This window comes from Pelodiscus sinensis, chromosome 5, assembly GCF_052426305.1.
Source record: "Pelodiscus sinensis isolate ZL-2025 chromosome 5, ASM5242630v1, whole genome shotgun sequence".
In the NCBI taxonomy this organism is placed as follows: Eukaryota; Metazoa; Chordata; order Testudines; family Trionychidae; genus Pelodiscus; species Pelodiscus sinensis.
Window position 1 is genome coordinate 119,779,340 of NC_143056.1, and position 23,605 is coordinate 119,802,944.

At 43.4% G+C, this 23,605-nt stretch overlaps 1 protein-coding gene across 8 annotated transcripts in view; it reads right to left on the bottom strand.

The window, feature by feature from the left end:
• AP2A2 (adaptor related protein complex 2 subunit alpha 2) overlaps positions 1 to 23,605 on the bottom strand; it is a 106,999-nt gene that overhangs the window by 41,343 nt on the left and 42,051 nt on the right. For all 8 annotated transcript variants that reach the window (XM_089778687.1, XM_075928223.2, XM_089778686.1 and 5 more), the window contains 4 exons: positions 8,580 to 8,722; positions 4,313 to 4,506; positions 1,341 to 1,470; positions 52 to 153 (listed from right to left, as the gene is read on the bottom strand). In XM_089778687.1, coding sequence (XP_089634813.1) covers positions 52 to 153; positions 1,341 to 1,470; positions 4,313 to 4,506; positions 8,580 to 8,722 — 569 coding nt within the window. The remainder of the gene's footprint in view (positions 1 to 51; positions 154 to 1,340; positions 1,471 to 4,312; positions 4,507 to 8,579; positions 8,723 to 23,605) is intronic.

Genomic DNA, 23,605 nt, shown 5'->3' on the forward strand with positions numbered 1-23,605 from the left:
GTTAAACAGACCTGCTTACATTTCACTATGGCTGTTTAACAAAACACTTACTCTGCTTAATCTAGAGACAGCCAAAGAGACTGAAGTTTTAAACTCTTCCGGGTTCTTCTGTGCCAAGGTAGTGATAAGACTGGTAGCAGCAGTAACCACACCCTGGAAATAAACAGAATTACTAATATTTTTGTTCATATACTTAACACCTGCAATTGTTTAAAAGTTTCAAATGAAAAATGGACATTTATTATGTAACTGGCACTCAAATTTAACCTTAATTTTATTATCTTCCTTTTGTGTATGCTATTAAGTCTAAAGGAAAAATCCAGTTTGAATTAATCCACAGTTGTAAGTGATATCTTATTTTAAGGTATTATTTTTTTTTCCAGGTAGGAAAAGGAAAAGTAATGCGACTTCTTGGTTCACCCTCCCCCCCGCATCCACCTTTCCCCACTGCATAGCCCCAGAACCATTAACACTCCCTTTTAGCCCCAAGTTGAAATGGTTATTGATTTTTGGGTTTTGTTTACTGGTTACTGATTTTTGTTTGATATTTATGTTTGCTGAAAAGTACTGTTAGCTCAGTGCTACTGCACTACTGCTTGACACATTTGCTGTACAAGTATCAGAGGGGTAGCCGTGTTAGTCTGAATCTGCAAAAGCGACGAAGAGTCCTGTGGCACCTGACGAAGTGGGTCTTTGCCCACGAAAGCTTGCTCCTACACTTCAGTTAGTCTATAAGGTGCCACAGGACTCTTCGTCACATTTGCTGTAGTATACTATTGAACCTCTGCCCCTCCCTTGATTCCAGGAAGCAGCTGACATGTCCAGTAACAGCTCCTGGGAGGCTGAGGAGGCAGTGCCATGTGCTGCTGCCACCCACAGGCACCACCCATCTGGTTCCCATTGGCCACAGTACCCTGTTTCTAGCTATTGGAAGCTGCCAGGGAAGGTACCTGGAGGGCAGGAGCAGCTAACAGAGACCCCTGTATCCCACCCTGTGCCCAGGTGCCGCAGGGACATGTCAGTCACTTCTAGGAGCAATGTGAGGCATGGCTGGGATAGGCAGGGCTGCTATGCTACTGGTTTGGTAATCCCATTGGCAGAATTAAATACCCAGACTGTAGTTTGCCCACTCCTGTTTTAGGAGAACTACAGTTCAGCCTGTTTTATTAAAAAAAAACAGATATGCAAAAAAATGCAAATAGTGGATATGAGTTAGTCACCCAGCAATTTAAGCAGTTTCCTTCATTTGACATATTGACAGAAACTAGGATTTCCCCTACAGTGATTGGGCTAGATCACTGAATGGAATCCCAGAAGAAATAATGCTGTCATAAGCTTACCAAGTGCTGGTCATTGAGGAGATGCACCACCCTGGATGTCCAGTCTCCCATGGGAACAAAGTCAGGAGAAGTTCTGTACAAACGCAGCAAGCACAAAGCAGCACTCTGCTTCACGCTATCCATGGTGTCTCTGCAAGGTAACACATGAGAGAGACTTGGAACTACACAATAGACCACGTGCTCATGCTTTTCACAGGTCACTAAACACTATTCTCCATAAGGAAACCAGAATAGAACCCAGCACAAGAAAGTTTTTTTTAAAATTAAACAGTATTTGATTCCCCTAGTTAATTATGTAAATTACTTTCAACTACTTTACATTTGAAGTTAAATATTTTGATAAACGGTTTGAAAAGTTGGCTAATTATGCTAATGGGCATAATTCCTTTTGTACCCCTTGCTTAACACTACTTGGCAACATAAAAACCAAGAGAGACTCTCAACACTCCCTTGTCTTCTAAAAGGGACAATACACATCTATTCTACAGATGGAAACACACTGGTGTTAGAGATGTGATAAGTCAGAGTAAAGCAAAAACAATGACTTGAAGTTAGAGAGGGGATCAACATGAAACCAAGATCTCAAAATAGATATTTGTAGTTGAAAAACGATTTACAAATATTCTACAATATTTATTTCCTAGAAATTAAATGTCAAAAGATGCTGTCTGTAGATCACCATCAAAGTTGGGGGCCACCTCAATTCATCGGATGAAGTGGATTTTACCCACAAAAGTTTATGATATTATACATGTGTGTTAGGGTACATCTACACTGCAACACTATTTCAAAATAACTAGCACTAATCCAAAATAACTTAGTCCACATCTACACAGCAGGCAGTTATTTCTAAATAGTGTCAAAATACTGTCAAGCTTGAGGACTTCTTCCTCAACTCCTATAGCCCTCAATGTACAAGGAATAAGGGAAGTCGGAGGAAGAGTGCTCTATTTTGAAATAAGCGGTTTAAAAATAAGATACACAATTGACATAGCCCAATTTGCATAGCTTATTTCGAGTTAAGCTCTGCAATGTAGACACACCCTTCGTCTCTAAGGTGCCAAAGGACAGCTCCTGATTTTTAACAATTACAGACTAAAATCTGAGTAACCTGAAACTCCACAACAACCACCACCCCCAATGGCTAAACTACCTTTTGCTGGTCTCATGAACAATTCTGTTCAGATTGGTCTCAGCTCTGCAATGTTAAATCACCAGTGCACGTCCGTTACTTTGGTTTTCCTCATGTGCGCTGGTGATTTAACATTGCAGAGCTGAGACCAATCTGAACAGAATTGTTCATGAGACCAGCAAAAGGAAGTTCAGCCCTTGGGGTTTCGTTGTTGTTGTGGAATTTCAGGTTACTCAGATTTTAGTCTGTAATTCTAATAAGCCAGGCCCATGCCACAGCAACAGTATCACTGGCACATGGCACTAGGAGCAACTGAAAAATGCCAAAGTATCCATGACAGCGAGCAGGAAGAAGAAGAGATTCTTGTGGATCAGGATACATCATAGGGGATCGTTAGTTGCACACAATGAGAACAGGTAAAAATAATTAAAATCAACTGAGGAAGTTGCATACAAAAATCTTTGTAAGAATGAGTTTTAAAGTGGAAAAGTCAAACTCTTAAGTTCGGAATTGTTAGAATCATAATGTACAGGCAACTTTAATTGTATATGTGCAATTATACATTTCTCAAGTTACAAGATCAAATGCAATTTTTTCCACAGACTCTTTGGTGTATTCATTGCACTGGATGTACACGTTGGACCTCCCTGGACCGGCACCCAATTTTGCCAGACTAGGGGTGGTCATTTCTGGACCCCTTGCCAACAGTCTCCTCCAGCCCTGGCCTGACCGCTGCCCTCTCAAGCTGGCTCCCCCCTCTTACTGGCTGGCCTGCCTTCTAGCTCTGCTGGCATGCACAGGGCTCCTGCAGCCCTGCCAGCTTGCTGGACTCCCAGGCATTAGCCCTTCACTGGGCCTCTCTGGTCTGGCAACACCCATGGTCCTACAGGACCACAGATGTTGCTGGACCAGTGTGTCCTGGTTAAGAGAGTTTCAACCAGTACACAAATAAAATTAATTTTGCACAAAGAAGTGCATCTAGAGGGCTTCACATCACAATCCGATTATCTTTTGAATATGCAACAGTTAATCATTTTTCTATTACAATGATGAAAGGTCAATGAAACAGTCAAAAATCTAGTTTGTATTTGGGAAAAAAAATGTATGAGAAGGATCCATACAAAATACTTAATACTAAATCAACAAAGTAGAACAGAATTGAGTTACTACCTGGATGTTTTCATTTCTCTTGAGTCCTGAGAATTCTGACAGGCTTAGTCCTATGATCATAATTTCTTATTACACAGTTATTGTGGTGAATTCCTGTCAGATAATGGTTGCAAAGCTTTTGTTTCGACCATGAACTTGGCGGGCAAAACAGGGCAAAGAGATTAGTGGCAACTTAAAAGAAAACTGTCACTCAAATGACTTTCTGTAGATATAAAACCTGGCATAGTCCTATGCTCACCTAGAAAGGAAACGTAGATTCTGGAGGAAGCTCAAATATATGGTGCAAAAAAAAGTTCACAATAATATTAAGCTTTTAGTAGAGTTCATTTCTAATAAGGAAATCTATAGCTGAAGTCTGGCGTTTTCATATGCTTTCACTGTGCCTTTTAATATGATTTATCTGAATAGAAAAAAGGGAACAGCTTGTGTTTTCCCAAGCAAAATATGGGGATCACACTTCTGGGACAACAAATGTTAAGCTTTAATATTCATGTTCAGTCACTGAAGCAAGCAATTTGATTTTCATATGTATTGAGCACTTGGAACGGATGGCAATTGGCACATATAAAACATCAGGTCACTTAGTACCTAAATAGGGCCTTACACTCCTAACTTTATGTTGAGAACCACTAGTACTACTTATTGTTACGTTATTGTTTCAGATACATACCCCGCTACAAGTATTTTTGGAATTTCTCCAGCAAATGCTTCTGCCATCTCACGGCTACCCACATTGGCTATACAATGCAAAGCTAGTCCCATGAAGGTAGGATTGCGGCTGGCCAGGTCATTCTTGATTGCATTGTTTATCAAACGAATCAGCTCGCTGTTGGAGTTCACTAGTACGGAGATGAAAAGATACCCCTGTGGGTCAGAAAAGGGACAAGAGAAGTATTATTTCTGATAAATCAAGCCAATTAAAACTAATTTTATGTCTTTTGCTAATATTGTAGAGTATTCTAGGGTTTCATGCCATCCCCTCATGCAATACTTATCCTTACAGCTCTCCTAGGAGTTGTGTAAATAAGTCCATGAAATTTCAGTCCAATAACAGAAAAGGTCTAAAACTGAATACAGCAATGTCTTAAAAAAAAAAAAAATCACGTGTACATGCCACCTAAATAATGTATTTACTCCTAAAAGGCCTGAGCGCTATTCTATTCTTTTCACACACCATCACATCACATACATCTAGTAAATGCATGTTCTCCCATTAGGGACATTAATCATAGAACAAAAGACCTGGAAGGGATCTCAAGAGATCAAGTCCAGTCCTCTGCCCTCACAGCAAGACCACGCACTGTCTAGACCAGGGCTACTCAACTTTGGAAGCCCTGGGGGCTACAATGATACTCTCAGCACATGCAGAGGGCCGCAACTTAATTGTGGTTGCATATACAGGCAGTCCCTGAGTTACGCGGATCCGACTTATGTCGGATCCGCAGTTACGAACGGGGTTTGCTCCGCGTCTCCCTGGTCTGCTGGACTCCAGCAGACCAGGGAGACGTGGAGCAAAGCCGCAGAGCACGTGGGCAGCGGGACAGCCCAGACGCACCGTGGCTGTCCAGCTGCCGGCGTCCTCAGAGGCTTTGCTCCGCGTCTCCCTGGTCTGCTGGTCTCCAGCAGACCAGGGAGACGCAGAGCAAGGCCACGGAGGACCCGGGCAGTGGGACCGCGGTGCGTCTCGGTCCGCCGCCCGCGTCTCCCTGGTCTGCTGCGGGGGGGGGGGGGGGGGGAGGGGGGGGGCGCAGCTAGTATGCCCCCGCTCCCCCCAGCAGACCAGGCTTTTCTCCGGACGCCTGTGGTAGAGCAGCTGGGGCGCTGCCAGTTGGTCCCGCAGCACCACTCTGGGCGCTACTGGACCAACCCGGCAGCACCCCAGCTGCTCTGCCCCAGGCGTCCCCAAGTCAGCCGCTGCTGAAACTGACCAGCGCTGACTACAGGAAGCCCGAGGCAGAGTTGCTTTGGCCCGGGCTTCCTGGAAGCAGCTGCTGATCAGTTTCAACAAGCTGAATCTGATCAGCGGCTGATTCCAGGAAGCCTGGGCCAGAGCAACTCTGCCTCGGGCTTCCTGTACTCAGCCGCTGGTCAGTTTCAGCAGCGGCTGAATCTGGACGCCAGTTCCGCCTTACATACAGATTCAACTTAAGAATAAACCTACAGTCCCTATCTTATACGTAACCCGGGGACTGCCTGTACACATGCAAATATGTATGCAAATAGCTTCTCTCACGCTGGTGGGCATGAATACAAAGACTAAGGCAAGACTACGCAACACGCAGGCCCCATTTAAGTCAGTTCTGCTGATATTAATAAAATGCAATATTTATCCCATTTCCACAAATATGACAGCACTTTTAATGAGCAATGACAGTCCAGGAATTTAACTACTAAAACACATATCAACAGAAGCCCATTATAATGACTTGCTGTTGTGGAGCATGTTCCCAGTGGAGGCCATGTTCAAAGGATTTCACCCGCAGGCTGCCTGTTGAGCCCTGGGTAAACCCAAAACGCACAATGGACCACACACAAACAGGCTGCATGTTGAGTAGCCCTGCTCTAGACCATTCCTGATAAAGGTATCTATCTATCTAACCTGCTCTTAAATATCTGCAGACATGGAGATTCCATAACTTCCCTATGCAATTTATTCGAGTGTTTAACCCTGACAGTTAGGTTGTTTTTCCTAATGTCCAACCTAAACCTCCCTTGCTGCAGCTGAAGCCCATTCCTTCTTGTTCTATTGTCACAGGTCAAGGAGAACAATTTTTCCTCCCTCCTCCTTGTAACACTCTTTTAGGTACTTGAAAACCACTATCATGTCCCCTTTCCATCTTCTCTTTTCAAAACTAAAGGGCTACGTCTACACTGGCATGATTTTCCGGAAATGCTTTTAACAGAAAAGTTTTCCGTTAAAAGCATTTTCAGAAAAGTGCGTCTAGATTGGCAGGACGCTTTTCCGCAAAAGCACTTTTTGCAGAAAAGCGTCCGTGGCCAACCTAGATGCGCTTTTCCGCAAAAAAGCCCCGATCGCCATTTTCGTGATTGGGGCTTTTTTGCGGAAAACAAATCTCTTGTGCAAAAGGGCCAGTGCAGACAGCAAAGTTTTTCGGAAAAAGACTTGTGCCTGAACGGGAGCAGCATAGTATTTCCGCAAAAGCACTGACAACCTTACATGAGATCGTCAGTGCTTTTGCAGAAATTCAAGCGGCCAGTGTAGACAGCTGGCAAGTTTTTCCAGAAAAGCGGCTGCTTTTCTGGAAAAAGTGTCCAGTCTAGACACAGCTAAGAAGAACAATTCTTTCAATCTTCCCTCATGGCTCATGTTCTCTAGAGCTTTAATCATTTTTGGTTGCTCTTCTTTGGACCTTCTCCACATCTTTCTTGAAATATGGTGCCCACAACAGGACACAATACTCCAAATTGAGACCTAATCAGTGTAGAGCAGGGCAGAAGAATCACTTCTAGTGTCTTGACAGAACACTCCTGTTAATTCATCCCAGAATCATCTTTGTGTGTTTTGCTAAATGAGTCAACGGTGTGACACTGTTGCATGTGGTCCACTATGACCCCAGATCACTTACTGCAGAACTCCTTCCTAGACAGTTGCTTCCTATTCTGTTTGTGTGAAACTGATTGTTCCTTCCTAAGTGGAGTACTTAGCATTTGTCTTTATTAAGCTTCATCCTATTTACCTCAGACAATTTCTCCAGATCATTTTGAATTATGACCCTATCCTCCAAAGCACGTGCAAACCCTCCCAGCTTAGTATCATCTGCCAACTTAGTAAGTGTACTCTAGGCCCAGGCCTCGCCGAACTGCAGCGAGCCCCGCTCGCCAACCGTGCTGTCCAGCGATCTGCGCATGCACAGATGATTCTGTGCATGCGCAGATTGCCCAAACCTGGCTCTTCTGGGTTGCAATCTACTTGCCGTGGGTGAGAAGATTGTATTATTTGTCGAGCCCTGTCTATGCCAATATCTAAATCGATGAAGAGATTGAACAGAACTAAGAATTTTAAAATGCAGTTAATTGACTAGTCTACGGAATTTCAATCAACTAGTCAATATACACTTCTGCATTCCTCCTTTGAAATGTATAAGAGCCCCTCCTGGGAAGTCTGCTGACTCTGGGCTGAACGCAGTGTGCCTGCTTTGAAATGCACAGGACTCCCCCAGCTGATCCCGGGTTCCAGGGTAGTGCTGCCCTTTGGGCTGTGCGGCGCTACCACTTAGAGGCAGCAAAGGGGGAGGAGGGGAGGATATCTACTAGCCTTTAACATCCCTAAACAGAACCGGTCCCAAAACAGACCTGAAGTACCCCACTTATTATGCCCTTCCAGCTTGATTGTGAACCGTTAACTGCTCTCTGAAAATGGTTATCCAGACAGTTATGCAACCACCTTATATATAAAAAAGCAGAGTATATCTTTTCAATTCTGACACTTAACTAAACTCATTCTTACTTCCGCCTCACCAGCCCCAAATGTTGGGTTTAATAGAGATCTCAAGTATCTGAATTTTTTTAAGCTTGGATTGTACCCTGTCAGTTATCCTTCACATAGGTTTTTTCCAGAGTGGGATTCCATAACATGTCTAAATGTTCTACTTAGCTTGTATAATGGAGTGTGCGCACCTTGGTACTGTTACATTAAAAATGTGACATGACTTCTGTTGCAGTTAGTGCAGCATTTATTTTAGAGGTTAAAAAAGGCAACAAAATTCTTCAAGTTACTTAACCAAACAAGTAAAGGACTCATCTGTACACCTAAAAGCTACTCTGCAGCCCAGCTAAAACCATGCTAAGACTATGCAGAAAGAAAGCAATGGGGGGAAAAAAAAAAAGACTATTCATTTAAGCTATACAGTGAGGTAACACAAGATAGTGTGACATTTCATAGATATTTCCTTCTTCAGAGTTGAAAGATTACTTACAATTTGTTTCTCTGTGTATCTGTTAGAACTCAGTAGATTTACAGCCTCCATGTGGCCAAAGTCAATGTCATGCCCCAGGAGGAAGATGAAGAGTAGCTTGCAGACATACTTTTTCTTACTGTAACCATCCAGAGCCTTGTCACCTAGCAAAGAATGAAGAAAAGCCATATTTGAAAACCAAGACTATTTAAAATTTAGCACAGGCCAACATTTGTATATATTGAAATGACCACAATGCAAGCAGTCCAGTATTGTACATCTTGTAAGTACTGCAGCATGTGCTAAATGTTGTGTCAAAACAGTTCTAGTTTTATCCTATCATGCTTCATTGTTAATGCTTAAGGCTCTTTTGATCTATTGATCGGAGAATCTATGCAAGTGTTTATTACATAATGTAAAAGTTATTAGGTAGCTTGACTAAATATTCTCACAGAACCTTCTGACTGTAAAAATCTATTAATACATGTAGATTTAAAACAACTGCAAGTGGCTTACAATACCCTTGAACTAAGCTGCAAAGAAAGCACAGTGATCAGATATCTCTACAAAACCCTAACACCAGTAACTGAACAAACAAAATGTCAGTTTTGCCCCACAATCTATGGAAAGGGCAAAACCGCAATACTTCGGATTAAGGCATTTAAGTATTCTACAAGAGTGTGTACACACACACACACACACACACACACACACACACACAAAGCAGATGAATCTTTGACAAAAAATGTTGATGTTTTATTAAAATCTGAAACATTAAATTGACTATCATGTGTAGAGGCCAGAGGAAAAATTAAGTTCTCCTTAAACACCTGCTATCAGGCAGCTTTACAAGTCAAATTTCAAAATCATTTAAGTGATAATGTTAAGGTTTGTTTTTTAAACAAAGGGTGTGCTCTAAAACAGCTTACATACAGAACTCTAAAGTATGTATTTCTGAAAGCTCATCAGCATTATTTTCTAACATTATGTTCGTTAAAATCTTAATGCATCGTGAGTGGTATGAAGAAATGAAGGCATAAAACAAGCAGCAGGAGTCACCAAATTAAATTAATAGGCAATAGGTTTAAAACCAACATAAGAAATCACTTCTTCACATCTGGCAGTCAGTCAACCCATGCAACTCATTGCTAGGGGATGTTGTGAAGGCCAAAAGTATAAACTAGGTTCAAAAACAATTAGGTAAGTTCACATAAGACAGCCATCAATGGATCTATTAGCCAAGATGGTCAGGCACACAACACTATGCTCTGTCTTTCCCAACTCCCTTCAACTGCCAGAAAAAAGGCACTGGACAACAGGGGATGATCCCTCAGTAAATTGCCCTGTCTATTCATTCCCTCTGAATCATGTGGCACCAGCTGCTGTTGGAAGAACTAAATGGATCTTTGGTCTATGCAGTATGGTCATTTTTATGTACTGAACAGCAAAGCCAAAGCCATCTGGCTGTAAGTGCAATGTTTCCGGCAGATGATCTGTTACACTGTAGGAATTATTTACTTGTAGAGCAACATGAACATCATGGCTTTTGGCCAACAACCTCTTCCTCTCTCCATTCAAGCCTACAAGGGAATATTTGATGATCAGACAGACAGATTCCCAGGGTTTCTGTTAGTGTAACAAAAGCTGCTTCCCAGAAGCTTATATAAAACTCTTCAGCTATTTTTTGCCTTACTCAGAGTGAAACAGATAGATACATCTGTCAAATCAATGACCATTCTTTTTTGATGAGCAGCATTAATCAGCACAGGACTGTAGGAAATAAAGCCTTATATGAAAAGTTACATTTTTGTCAAATTTTCTCCTGTCAAGAATAAAGAGGCAAAACTCCAACTCACTGCTGAGAAGTGACCAGCTAAATCTACAGCAACTTAACCAAACAGGCCAATGCTTTCAAACATGTGTGTCTAAAGTTAGGTTTACAAATCCATTTTATGTATTTGAAGAAGTTGCCCTGATTTTCAGAGGTTTCAAGCAGGGCTCCCTAAGGTGCATGCCTGCACGGGCGTGCACCAAAAATTTGAGACCTGTCCACTTCCTCAGCAGCTACTCCAGAGTGGGGCCATATGGCTGGTGGCTTAGCCCTAGCTTCAAGTTATTCCCCAGGACTGGGGTTGTGGGCCACATGGCGGCCTGCCTATTTCTCCATCTCCTCGGCCATTTCCAGCCCTGACTCCCTGAGGAGTGTGCTGCACTTCTGCCCTGGGGCAGCAAAAAGTGGCACTTTGAACTGCTGCCCAGTGACCTGGTAGCCAAGAGGAGACGGCAGCTGGAACTGCTGCGAGGCCTGAGCAGCAAGAAGCCACCAATCAACATGACCCATGCTGTTAAAAAAAAGCTGCATGAGGAGGATGCCGAGGCAGCCGCGAACAAGGGCAAGAAACACGGGCAGGCAGCAGCTGGGAAGTGGCAAGGGGCCGGCAGGAATGGACAGGAAAGCCAGGGCCCAGCAGCAACAGCAGCACCTGGCAGGGAGAAAAAAGAATGCGGTCCAGTGCAGCAACTTGTGCCAGAGACTGAGCCAGAAGGGACACAGGGCCTGCCACAGCCTATGGGGGACACTGAGCCTGGAGGGAGATCTCTGGGGAGCTAATGGGACATTCAGCTGCAGCGCAAATTGCCAATGAACCCCGGGGGGGGGGGTCTGTTCTGCCATTGGGATGCTCCAGGCTTGGGGTACCCCTTCCTGTTCACCTATTGATCAAGAAAATATACTTTTTGTGTAGCCGTCTGCTTGCCAGTAATTGGGATATTTTGACATTTGGGAGACATGGGACTGGAACAGACATCCGTAACGACCTGCAGCCATTGAGCCTAAGTCCTTTGCAAGAATAAAATATGTAGCTACCTTGTGTGCCAGGGTGTACGCAGTGCTATGCTGTGGCCCTAAGGGCCGGGCTCTCAGAGTAAACCAGCATCCAACCCAGCTAGAGAGAATTTGGGAAATGGAATCCCAGATAAAGGTTCATCTCCACTCCCTCTCCCCAACTTGGATAAGAAGGGATCTAATATATTTAAAAACAGCTCAATTCAAAAGATGTAACACTGCTTGACTGAAAGGTAGTGTTTCTCTCTCTTTGATCTGAATTATATAGAAGTTGCATCTTCATCTAACTGTAGAGCTCTCACTTTATAGAGAAAGATGGACAATATTTAAACTTTTTTGGCAGATTACCTTTTAACTCTGTAGAACATTCTCTACCACTCCTTAACTTAGTGTATAGGGGTTCTACTGTTAGAGTATTTTTAGAAACATTCATCTGATATCTATGGAAGGGTTTAGAAGATCATGGATAGCTGTGACAATTAACACCTTTATCAGATGAAAGGGTGAATCTTTACAAAAGCAACTCTCTATTCTGAATGTTCACTAGCCATTAAGCAATTTACCAAACAACTTCAAACACTTTCCCTTCAACTTTTCAATCTTGACTCTTGTTACCATTGAATTCTGCCAGTAGATGCAGGTGACAGATTCAGGTGCTTGGAGCTAGGGATGTAATAGTGTAGCCTTTTAAATGGTTCACTCATCAGCTCTGGGAAGACTCAGTTAAACAGACTTTCCTCAGCACCCAAATGCCCAGATAGAACAAGACGGTTTATGTAAAGTTTTATATAGGCTAAACTCTTGATCCCCCTATTTTTATATTGTATCTGAGGAGTTTTTGGATCACCGTGGGGGGATGGTTGTATATTTGTTTTATATAACTGTATTATGTAAAATGCAAAGCACTAAAGGTAAATTTCTAGACCATATTGTAGATCTCCTGTGAACATTTTGATAGTGACAAGAATTGAAGTAAGCCCCTTACAGAGGCAAGGAAACTGAAACTTGCCATTTGTGAGACACGTTGGGGCTTGGATTAAAGTTCTTTTCTTTGTTTTATATTTCCTAAACTGTGAAAGTTTCTAACAGCTATATTCTTCAAATGAACTTTAATGAAAAACACCCATATTAAGGAAAATATGTAATGAACTCAGTAAGATAGGATGAAAATTGTTTCATACTGAATAGAAGCTAATAAAATGTATTAAAATGTCATTTTCACAGAAGTAAAAAGACTCATGTTTAAATAAGAACCTTTGTGGCACAAATCTGAACAAGTGCAAATTACCTCAACATTGGTACACAAGACCAAACTCACTCTGCTCAAGGATGGAAAGTGTTGTCAAGTACCCACAACTCTGATATCTGCTGATAATCAAGCCATTTATTTGGTGCCTAAACATTGAGGAACTTGATCATTCAAGTCTACAAAGATTTTCAAAAAATTTAAGAACTGCTATTACATAAATACAATTAGCAGCAGTTGACATAGCAAGCTCAGCGCCAGTACAAAGAGTCATAGGCAGAGTACCTGGCATACTGCAACCGGTAGGCATCATCTGCAATATTTGCCAATCATAAGCTTTCAAAAAATCTGGATGAGATACTGAAGAGTCAAAACTGTTTGCAGGGGTTATTTGCTTTCTCTTGTTTCCCCCCCAGACTTGAGGATCCAAGTTTTCAAGTTTCTACACAAGCTTGAAAGCTAACTTTTTTAAATTATAAAAAAGATTTTCAATTTATCACTCGACAAACTATGGTTCAAAGAAAATACTAAATATCATACTATTTGTGAAAAAAACAGTAGTGGAAAGGCACTGTTTTCTAACCTATATCAGACAAGAGTAGATATGACAACCTGGCAGCCAGCATAAAGAAAATCCCAATATATAGTCTAAAGATATCTTTATCTTAAGGCAAACTAGACTACCCTGACTTTTGGAGACCATGAGTGCCAGAACACTTAAATCAAGGATTTAAATTAGCTATGAACCATGCCTGTGCTTCTGGATACAGTACTCATGGGCAAATTATGCACTACTGCACCATGCAGAATTATGTTCTGTGCCAAGTTTAATTTTACCTTGTAGAATTGATGCTGCAGAGCTGTAGGCTGCCACAAGAGGCCACTGGACCCAGCAAAGCCTAGCTCTCCAGATCACAAATACTGGTCACTTTGAAGGGGAGCTGGGAGGAGGGAGAGATGGAGAGCTCCAGGAAGCTGCAGTTCTCAGCAAGTGCTGAAAAAAGGTGGCAGCATGCAGGAAACTCAATAAAGCCCAGGACATAGCATCAAGCTGTTTCTCTCTCTGGATCTCTGGACAGGGTGGGGGGGAGGGAAGAGAGAGGGGGCAGAGAAGATAGGTGGTGCAGGTGTCTGAGATCAGAGGAGTCATCCCCCCCAGATGTGCCCAATTCGCATGTGAGATACACCACACGGAGGCACCCAACACACACATAATAGAGAAAGGACACTGGATTGTCATAGTGGCTTCTTTAACTATATTCCTGGGTGACTTTTTTGTTGTCTGCATTGTTGCAGACATATTTGCTGACATACATTGTAATAAATTACTAAAAATAACTGAAATCGGCATTATATAGAGTTATTTTGACAAAATATGCAGAATTTTAAATTGTGTGCAGAATTTAACTGATCAACTGACAAAGGGATGGCTAGACTACACTAGTTTTTCGGAAAAGGCTACGCAAAATGCACTCCGCATTTTGCATAGCTTTTCCGATTCTTTTGTTGGAAGAGGCCTTTCCAACATTTGGCCCGTCTAGATTGGGCCAAATGTCTGAAGAAAAAAACAAAAAACCCCACATCTTTTTGGAACCCCCTTATTCCTCGCAAAAAAAGCAGAAGAACAAACGAGTTCACTGAACACGGAACAGTTCTTCCGGAACACCTCTGGTATCCCAGAAAAACTGTGTAGTCTAGCCATACCAGCATTTTACTATGCTGCTCTTGCTAGGGAAGCAGTATTGCAAGAGCAGTACAGCCAGACAGGATACTCTTTTGCTGATGGGGCAATCTATAAAGAAGGGAATGAAAAGAGCACAGAAAGTCTTTCCTCATCCTCCCCCCAGCAATGAATCATACCTACAACTCCGCTGATTCTGCAAAAAGATAGCACTCTCTCAGCAATATCATAGAGTAAAAATCCACTACACTCATGTTACTTAGTGAAACAGAAGCACAGGAGCATTCAGGGAAGGGCTAGCAAATAGAGGCAGCAAAAGTGAAGATAGGGAAGATGACAACAGAATGGAAAAGCGAGGAACAAGTGGGAAGAAAAGATGCGTGGAAAAAGCTGGAATAGGAGGGAGAACTGTGACAGAGGGATTTAAAACTGGAAGATGGACACAGTGGTAGTAAGCACTAGGGATGTCAACGTGTAGTTAACTACATGATTAACAAATAAACCAAGGTTAATCTTCTCAACTCCACACATTCCCTACCTTGCTGCCTCTGCATCAGAGGCAGCAAGGAGGGGGAGCAGGAGTCAGTGCTAAGGTGGAGCTGGTTCGCTCCAACACCTACTCCACAGTGCTGCCTGTTCCCCTCCTCACCCCACACTACTGCCTCTATGAGAGGCAGCAAGAGGAAGGCAGGGAAGACTGCTGTGAAGCAGCCCCTGTCTGTGAGAGGCTGAGTTCCCCACAGAGAGGGGTTGCTGCCATCCCATGCTGTTGCCTCTGTATCAGATGCAACTGCACAGGATGGCAGGCAGCCCATCTGCATGGAGAGATGGTTTTTCCAATTGGCACCCCTCACAGATCAGCTCTGTCTGCCACCTCATTCTGCTGCCTCTGATAGAGGCAGCAACATGGGGTGACAGGAGATTCCCTACAAGAGGAGTCAAGAGTACATTGACTGCTGGCCTCACCCCCATGGACTATCAAATAGTCATGCAACCTCAAAGATTTCAGGCAGTTACACATCTATTCAATTACCCAATATCTTACATCCCTCTACATTATCACTCTACATTATCTCCTCACTAGTAGAATATATAGCGTTTAGTTTAAAAAGTCTTTCAGCCCCTAGACATATGGGAACATCCAGGAGCAGATCAGAACCCTGAAATCCATTGAAAAGGGGAGCCTAAAGAAACACATCAAGGGAAGAGAAGATTTAGTAGCTTTCAACTTTAATCAGGTATCAGCAAATCATGAGTTTCACTACTTAAAAACAAATGCTCCCAGCAAGGTTTCTCCAGGTTTCCTTCAGAAGACCTAGACACATGATGGAATTCACTATGAATTAAAAGAAAAATACTTCTATTTGATAAAAGCCAATGTGGAAGGGCCGGGAAGGGAGCGGAAATTTAGATTACTTGAAGACAAAGATGCAAAACCAACTTTAATCTGTGGTTAGACCCGGATTAAGAAAATCTGATACCAAACATCTTAATCAGATATGGGCATCTCAAACTTGTGTGATTAGATACACTGTAGAAGCTGCCTGAGGCTTTATCTACACCGCTAATTTTAAAGTGCGGCCCTTGCAGTGTTTTAAGATGGAACTGGGGTCATAACACCATGCTCTTTACACTGGAGGTAAACCTCCTCCATGAAGGAAGTAGCTAACAGCACTGGAAGCCTGTTTATACTGGGTAAAAGGGATGCAAATTAGACGTATCGCAATTGCTAATGAAGAGGGGATTTAAATCTCCCCCGCTTCATTAGTATAAAAATGGCTGCCGCTTTTTTCCGGCTCGGAGCTTTGCCGGAGAAAAAGCGCCAGTCTAGACGTGGCTCTTTTGGAAAATAAAGCCTTTTCCGAAAAATCCTTTATCCCTCTTAAAGTAAGGGATCTTCCAGAAAAGGCTTTATTTTCCAAAAGATCCGCGTCTAAACTGGCACTTTTTTCCGGCAAAGCTCCGAGCCGGAAAAAAGCGGCAGCCATTTTTATGCTAATGAAGCAAGAGAGATTTAAATCCCCGCTTCATTTGCAATTGCGATATGTCTAATTTGCATCCCTGTTACGAAAAAGGGATGCAGTCTAGACACAGCCAGGGTGTGTATTTTTTCCAACTTCTGAATGAAAAAGTTTCTGCCTGGTGCACTGGAAGGCTGTGTCTACACTACAGGAATCTGCGCAAGAAGCTTTTTGCGGAAGAGCCCTTCCGCAAAAACTTCTTGCGCAAAAGCGCATCCACACCTCAAAAGCGTATTGCAAAAGCGATGTGCTTTTGCACAAAAAGAGAGAGCATCCACACTGCATGGATGCTCTTGTGCAAGAAAGCTCTGATGGCCATTCTGTTAACGGCAGCGTACCTGTGCTTTTTCTGTGCAAGAAACCCCTGCAGAGCATCCACACATGTCTTTTTCCGCAAGAGCTGTAACGCAAAAAGGAGTTATTCTTGTGGGGAGAGGAATAACCCTACCGGCAAAAGCCCTCAGTCCTGTTGATGTACTGTATTTTTGTTGGCGCAAAAAAGCACTTGTGGATGCTCCCCCGGTTTTTGCACAAAAACAACTGTAGTATACACACAGCAGCAGTATAGACAAGCCCAAAGTTCACTTAAATTTCTGCAGTGTCTGAGATTCTCATAATTAAGGGCTGGTACTGTTCTTAAATAGCACTGACATTTGTTCATATGGCATAATAATTCATTAGGGTAATCCCTACTCTTAAAATTGTATGGGCTGAGAATGCATTGCCGTTCCACCAAGAAGCGGATGGGAACCCAGTGCCATTCAGAGCGTAGGTGCATTAAGGAATCATGGCTATGTAACTCATTAGGTAGGTTGGCCAAAGCTTTGTCAACGTGTAGTCACACAGGAGTGAGAGCTGGTGCCCGTGAGGTGCTCACTGAAAAGCCAGCTCCCCATGAACACTGGATCCGCCTGGCCCTCCCCACAGAAGGTGAGGGGGCGGGAGGTAGGCTAGAGCAAATATACTCCCCGCATTTATCAGCTCCACATACTTGCCTGCTTCCCCCTAAAGAGGCAGGACAGGGGTGACAACAGGGACAGCTTAAAGGCCAATTCCTCTCAGCACCAGCTCCATGGTGCTGCTTTCCCACTGCCTCACAGAGAAGAGGGGGTCTGTGAAGCAGCCTCCGTCTGTGGGGAGCCTGGGCCTGCCTCAGGTGTGGCTGCTTTGAGGGGGTGGAGAGGAAGGAGGGAGGAAGGGGTCCGAGGTCCCTGTGGACAGAAACTGCTCTATATCCCTCAGGGCAGCCTCTGTCCATGGGGAGGTCAGAACCGCCCTCCTCCACCAAGACAGGGACTGCTGCAACCCTGCACTGTTGGACTCTATATGAGGCAAATGATCCACAAGGGGTGCTGGTTTTTAAACTGACTCCCCTTGCAGACCAGCTCCGCCTGCCACCCTGCACTGCTGCCTCTACTACATAAGCAGCAGCGCAGGGTAGCATGATGCTCCCCAGTAATGGGGCTGGGAGCGCACTGGCTGCCAGCCCCATTCTCCGGAAGTATCAAATCATCATGTAATTGACAATATTTTGTGCGGTTACATGACTATTGAATTATCTGACATCCCTATTGTGTACTAACTGAATTTTTCCATTCTATGTTCTAGAATAGGCCTAAATAGAATGAATTACAGTAATCCACGTTATTGACTTTCACATGTAGGGTAAATGTTGATTCCTTCTTGGGCATTTGAAATGCCTGCTTGTACATTTGACACTCTCTCCCCCTCTTCCCCCCTACCCAAGTTCCTTCTAGGAAGCGTGCTTGCATGGGCACACAGACAGACCTAGTGCTGCCCACTTCCTAAGCAGAGCCTCATAGCAGTGTGCCTGCACCCCTGCTCTCAACATCCTACCAATGAAAGGTTAACTGGTGGTGGTGGGCTTAGCTGGGCAGCTCTCTACTGTCCCTGACTTGCCTGGGCTTTAGCTGTGGCCAGAGGAGCATGGTGGCTGCCCAACTGTTCCCAGGGCAGGGCCACATGGCAGGCGGTTGCCCCATGTGCCAGAGCTGGAGATACATATTTAAATGCTGAAACAATTTTTAAATGCAAACATAACGTTACCTGTGTGTATGTGTCTCTATAGAGCTTTCATGATCTCGGAAGAAAGGGGAAGGAATGAAACAGTATTCTCTACAACTCAGACCAGTGTTTCTTAAATCACGTTCTGTGGCACACCGGTGTGCCATGAGGCAGTTGGAGGTGTGCCAGAGAGCGCAACAGAGTTCAAAATGACTGCCCTTAAAGGGGCAGATGACTTTTTGGCTCAACTTGCCCCCAACCTTACCCTTCTCCCTCCCCCCATCTTTTTTTGCACACGACAAAAAAAAATCTTTGGTGTTCCTCATATAAAAATATTGTTTGGTGTTCCTCGGTCTTAAAAAGTTTAAGAAACACTGATTTAGACTGTTGGCTTCCACTGCTTAAGAAGGCAGGCCAATCTACCAACAAGGGCATGTAACAAGGAAAAGACTATCAGAAAGATTCCTTAAGATTTGTTTGGCTGTTAAGGATCTGGACTGTTGTCATCCTTTAATATTGGTTGTCAGTGCTTCACGAGACCTTTCCAATCAGAGAAAATGAACAATAGCGTCTGAAGAAAAAGAGCCTGATCATCACAGCTTGCCCTCTAGGATGGATGAGGGGCTTTCTTGAAACTGTACAGCCACATAGCAGTGAAGCATATTGGTCATCCCCATTGTCTGATGGAATTGGTATTTTGGTCTCCTGCCAAAAGCCACAAGCAAAAGCCAAAACCTCTTGTGATATAGGCTCATGGGTCAACATAGCCAAAGGCCTTGCAGTTTGCTGTTCTTTGAGTAGGGAAGGAAAGTGACCTCTAGAACCCTGCAAATCCATGGATATTCATTTTATACCCGTGGGTATCCGCATTTGCAGATGCAGATACACGAGGTTCATTTTTACAATACAGATGCAGAAGAGGATACAAATTTTATATACATGCAGGACTCCAGTGATCTCTCTCCGGACACTTTTAACTTCTCAAAACAAGACCAGGAAAACAAAGCTTTTAAAGCTGTCCTGAAAGACAAGTGCAGATGTTCCATCTACTATATGGTGTTCAATGAAGTATTAGGGAGAAAAATTTCACATTGGGCACTCCCTTTTTTAGCTAGCTTGGCTTTTAAAAAGCAGCAGCAACTATCCACTTATCCTACTATACAGGTGGCAGCAGAGATGCCTAAAGTAAGGAAGTAGAGTAGTTTGTTTCAGTCTGTACTAAAATATAAATGCCAATACCAAAGATTAAACTAAACTGTGTATAGTTTAAATACCCATACTATAGTTTAAACAAGCTTTGATATTTTAAATATGTTGTGAGAACAGCCCAACTTTAAACACACGTCTAGGTACAAGAATAAACTCAATTTGTACAACTGAAGTCTCCATCTTATCACTATTCCAAATTTTTGCACAATTTACTCTAAAATTGCATACTCTCCCCTTGTTCGTGATGAATCTCATTGCACAATGTTCTAGTGACAAAGAATTATATAGTTTCCTCTAACTCCCAACAGCAAGTTCGTATTTTGTTGCTCACAGGAAAGAGAAAGCAACAGGAAATGTTTTTCTTCTGATCGGTTCTCCTCAATGAAAGATATATACATGAGTTTCTGTATACATTTATGCTTAAAATTCATCAGAAACAGGAAGGATCTAAAGAATTCTGGTCAGCAGTTTCGACTACAACAAACAGGACAAAAATAAATTTTTTTCCTCGGAAAGGCTGCTGTTCTTGTCATCTGCAGGGAATTACTACCCATTTATAAGGCTAATTTCACTGTTGCACAATAAGGCAAATTATTCTAATTTCTTCTTGTTTTTTCCTCCACCACTTCAGAGATTTTACCAGCAGATTAGAGTTTTGCACATACCAACAGAAATTGTAATTGTGGATCATACTAGTCTCAAACATAGAACAACATAGGAACATAATTACAGTACTTCAAAAGCTAGAAACCTAAACAAGGAGACTGTACAAACGTCTGATGTGCAGAGTCTAGCAATTCAGACAGTTTATAAGTGAGCTAACAACAAAAAAAGGGGGGGGGGAAATCTTGAATTGTCTGCAATTGCACAGCAGTTTTTAATGTATGGTCTGTTGAACACTAAGAAAAAATAACTCTTAATTCTACATAAACTGTTTATACACAAATTAAATGTAAGTAACAGTTGACTAACCCCATCAGCTTATATGGGCATTAGTAAGGTTTAATTTTTTAGAACTAGTAACCAATTGAAATGTAAATAATTTCAGGTTTTTGTTAGACAGATAATGGTTTACATTCAAGAGAGGGAAAATAAATTCAAACACACATGATAGTGAAAAGAATAAGTTACTGCATGAAGGTGAGTAATGATGGTTCTTCAAGATGGGTCCTTGGGGGTGCTCCACTGATGGTGTTGGGCTTGTCCCAGTGCCACAGCTTGGAGATTTCCAATAGCGGTGTTCAGCCGGGTTGCGCATGAACGATCAACAGCTCGTGCCGTTCGTGCCCTTTAAAAGTTGCACGTACCCAGCTCCCCGCTCAGTTCCTCTCACCGTTCAATAACTGGAAAGAGAGAAAAAACAACTCTAGAACGGGGAGGAAGGGCAGGACATGGAGCACCCACGGGGACCCATCTTGAAGAACTATTGTTACTGAACAAAGGTGAGTAACTTCTTCGAGTGGTCATCGTAGGTGCTCCATTGATGGTGACTATGTAGCAATATCCCATGTTGCATTTTCGGAGTTAGGATCTGTTAATGACTGAAGGTACTGCTGAAGCCACCGTAGAATCCGCTGCCCACCGCTGAACTATTGCATAATGGTTCATAAATGCCAAATTTAAGGACCACAAGGCCGCTCTGCAAATGTCCAGCAGTGAGACTCCGGGGACAAAGGCAGTGGATGTTGCTACTGCTCTGGTGGAATTTACTCTAGCTAAAGCCTGACAGGGCTTGTTGCGGATCGAATAGCAGGTAGTGATGCAAGCAACTATGATCTTCGAAACAGGCAGGGAGGATAACGGGTTGCCCTTGGAGTGGTCCGCTAGGGATACTAGTAGGCAATCCGTTTTGCGCCAGGTCTGCGTTCTATCAATGTAAAAAGCTATAGCTCGACATACATCTAAGGTGTGGAGTAGTGATTCTCTGGCGGAGGCATGCAGTTTTGGATAGAAGACCTGCAGAACGATAGGTTCGTTAACATGAAATTGTGCAGAAACCTAGGGATGAAAGCAGGATGCGTGCACAACATAACTGAGTCTGTTGAAAACCGTCAAGGGTGGCGTTGCCATTAGTGCTGCCAGTTCACTGACCCTACGGGTGGACGTAATTGCTAATAGAAATACCACCTTCATGGTGAACATGGTTAGTGATGTTGTGGCTAAAGGCTCAAAGGCAGGTACATCAAGGTGTATAGTACCAAGTCCATGCTCCAAGAGGGGGGTTGGGGTCTTCGGGGAGATTTGCTATTCTCTTAAGCAGTCTCAGTCAGTGGATGGGCAAAGATCAAATGCCCATCTATGGGTCTGTGGAAGACGCTAATTGCAGATAAGTGCACTCTAAGGGTAGAGATAGAGAGACCTGTTTGATCGAGAGATAGTACGTAATCAAGGATCTTATGTATCGGTGAAGAGTATGGATTGATGTTGCTGTCCTTACACCAAGCCACGAATCTATTCCATTTTTCCAGGGAAGTCTTCCCTGTAGATTCCCTTCTACTGTGCAAAAGAACCGCCTTCACCCCATCTGAGCAAAGACACTCCTCTATGTCAGACCAGCTAGGAGCCACGCTGTCAGATGGAGGGTCTCTGGTCTCCGATGCAACAGGGAGCTGTGGACCTGAGAAAGAAGGTCTGGGAGGTGGGCCAGAGGACGTGGTGGTTGTAGGGACATTCTGTGAAGGAACGGGTACCAAGCTTGTCTCGTCCATGCTGGTGCTAGAAGACTAACTCAAGCTGAACTGCCTCTGATTTTCTGTATCACCCTCAGTATAAGCATCGTCAGTGGAAACACATAAAGCAGAGGTCCATCCCAGCAGACTAGCAGTGCATCTCCAAGGGACCCTTTGCCTATACTCCCTCTCAGATAGTATAGGTGACATTTTCTGTTGTCGTAGGTAGCGAAAAGGTCTCTGAGACGATACCCAAGCATGGAAGATGTGGTTCAGGACATCGGGATGGATTTTCCACTCGTGGTCATGAGCCAAATGTCTGCTGAGCGCGTCTGCCATGACATAGTTTGTGCCTGGTAAGTAAGATGCTATCAGGGTGATGTGGTTCCACACACACAAATTGCATAAGCCAATTGTTTGCATGCAGAGCAATCGGGAATGCACGCTTCCTTGATAGTTGATATAATACATAGTGGCTATGTTGTCAGTCAGAACCCAGATGGTCGTACTGGTAATGTGAGTCCAGAAATCTTTGCAAGCGAAGAAAACGGCTTTTAGTTCCAAGAGACTGATATGTAGAACAGCCTCCGCTGAAGACCATCTCCCCTGCATGGACATGCCGTTGATGTTGGATGGGGCACACACAAGGGAGGCGTCTGTAGTCAGTTGGCTTGATGGCTGCTGATGGAATGGAATCCCCGCTAGCAGATTTTGGGGGTTCAACCACCAACCCAGCGATTGGATTTATCACCTTGTGAGTGCTGTGTTTTGTTGGGGTATATACTGATACCAACCAATGCTGTAGGCATCGGAAATGGAGTCTCGCATAGTGAACCACAAAGGTGGTGGCAGCCATATGACCCATGAGGTCGAGGCACATGAGCACAGTCACTGTAGGGGCATGGATGATGACTGTGGCTAGTTCCTATATAATCAGAAAACTCTCTTAAGGTAAGATGCATGAGCACAGGTGGAATCTAGTCATGCACCTATAAAAATCTAGGATCTGCATGGGATCTGTAGTTGATTTTTGCTCATTGATTATGAGCCCGAGCAATTGGAAGATTTGTCTGGCTACCATGATCATGTGTAATGTCTCTTGCCTCGATTGGCCTTTTATGAGGCAGTCATCAAGGTATGGAAATATAATCATGCCTCTGCAACGCAGGTGAGCTGCCACAAGTGCCAGAGTCTTCAAAAAGACTCTGGAGACCGATGCAAGGCCAAAAAGTAGAATGCAATATTGAAAATGATAGTCGCCACTGATGAAGCGGAGGAAACATCTGACTGTCCTTGTCCAATGATGGTATCATCATGGAAAAGGTCACCATTTTGAGGTGGAGGTACTTGT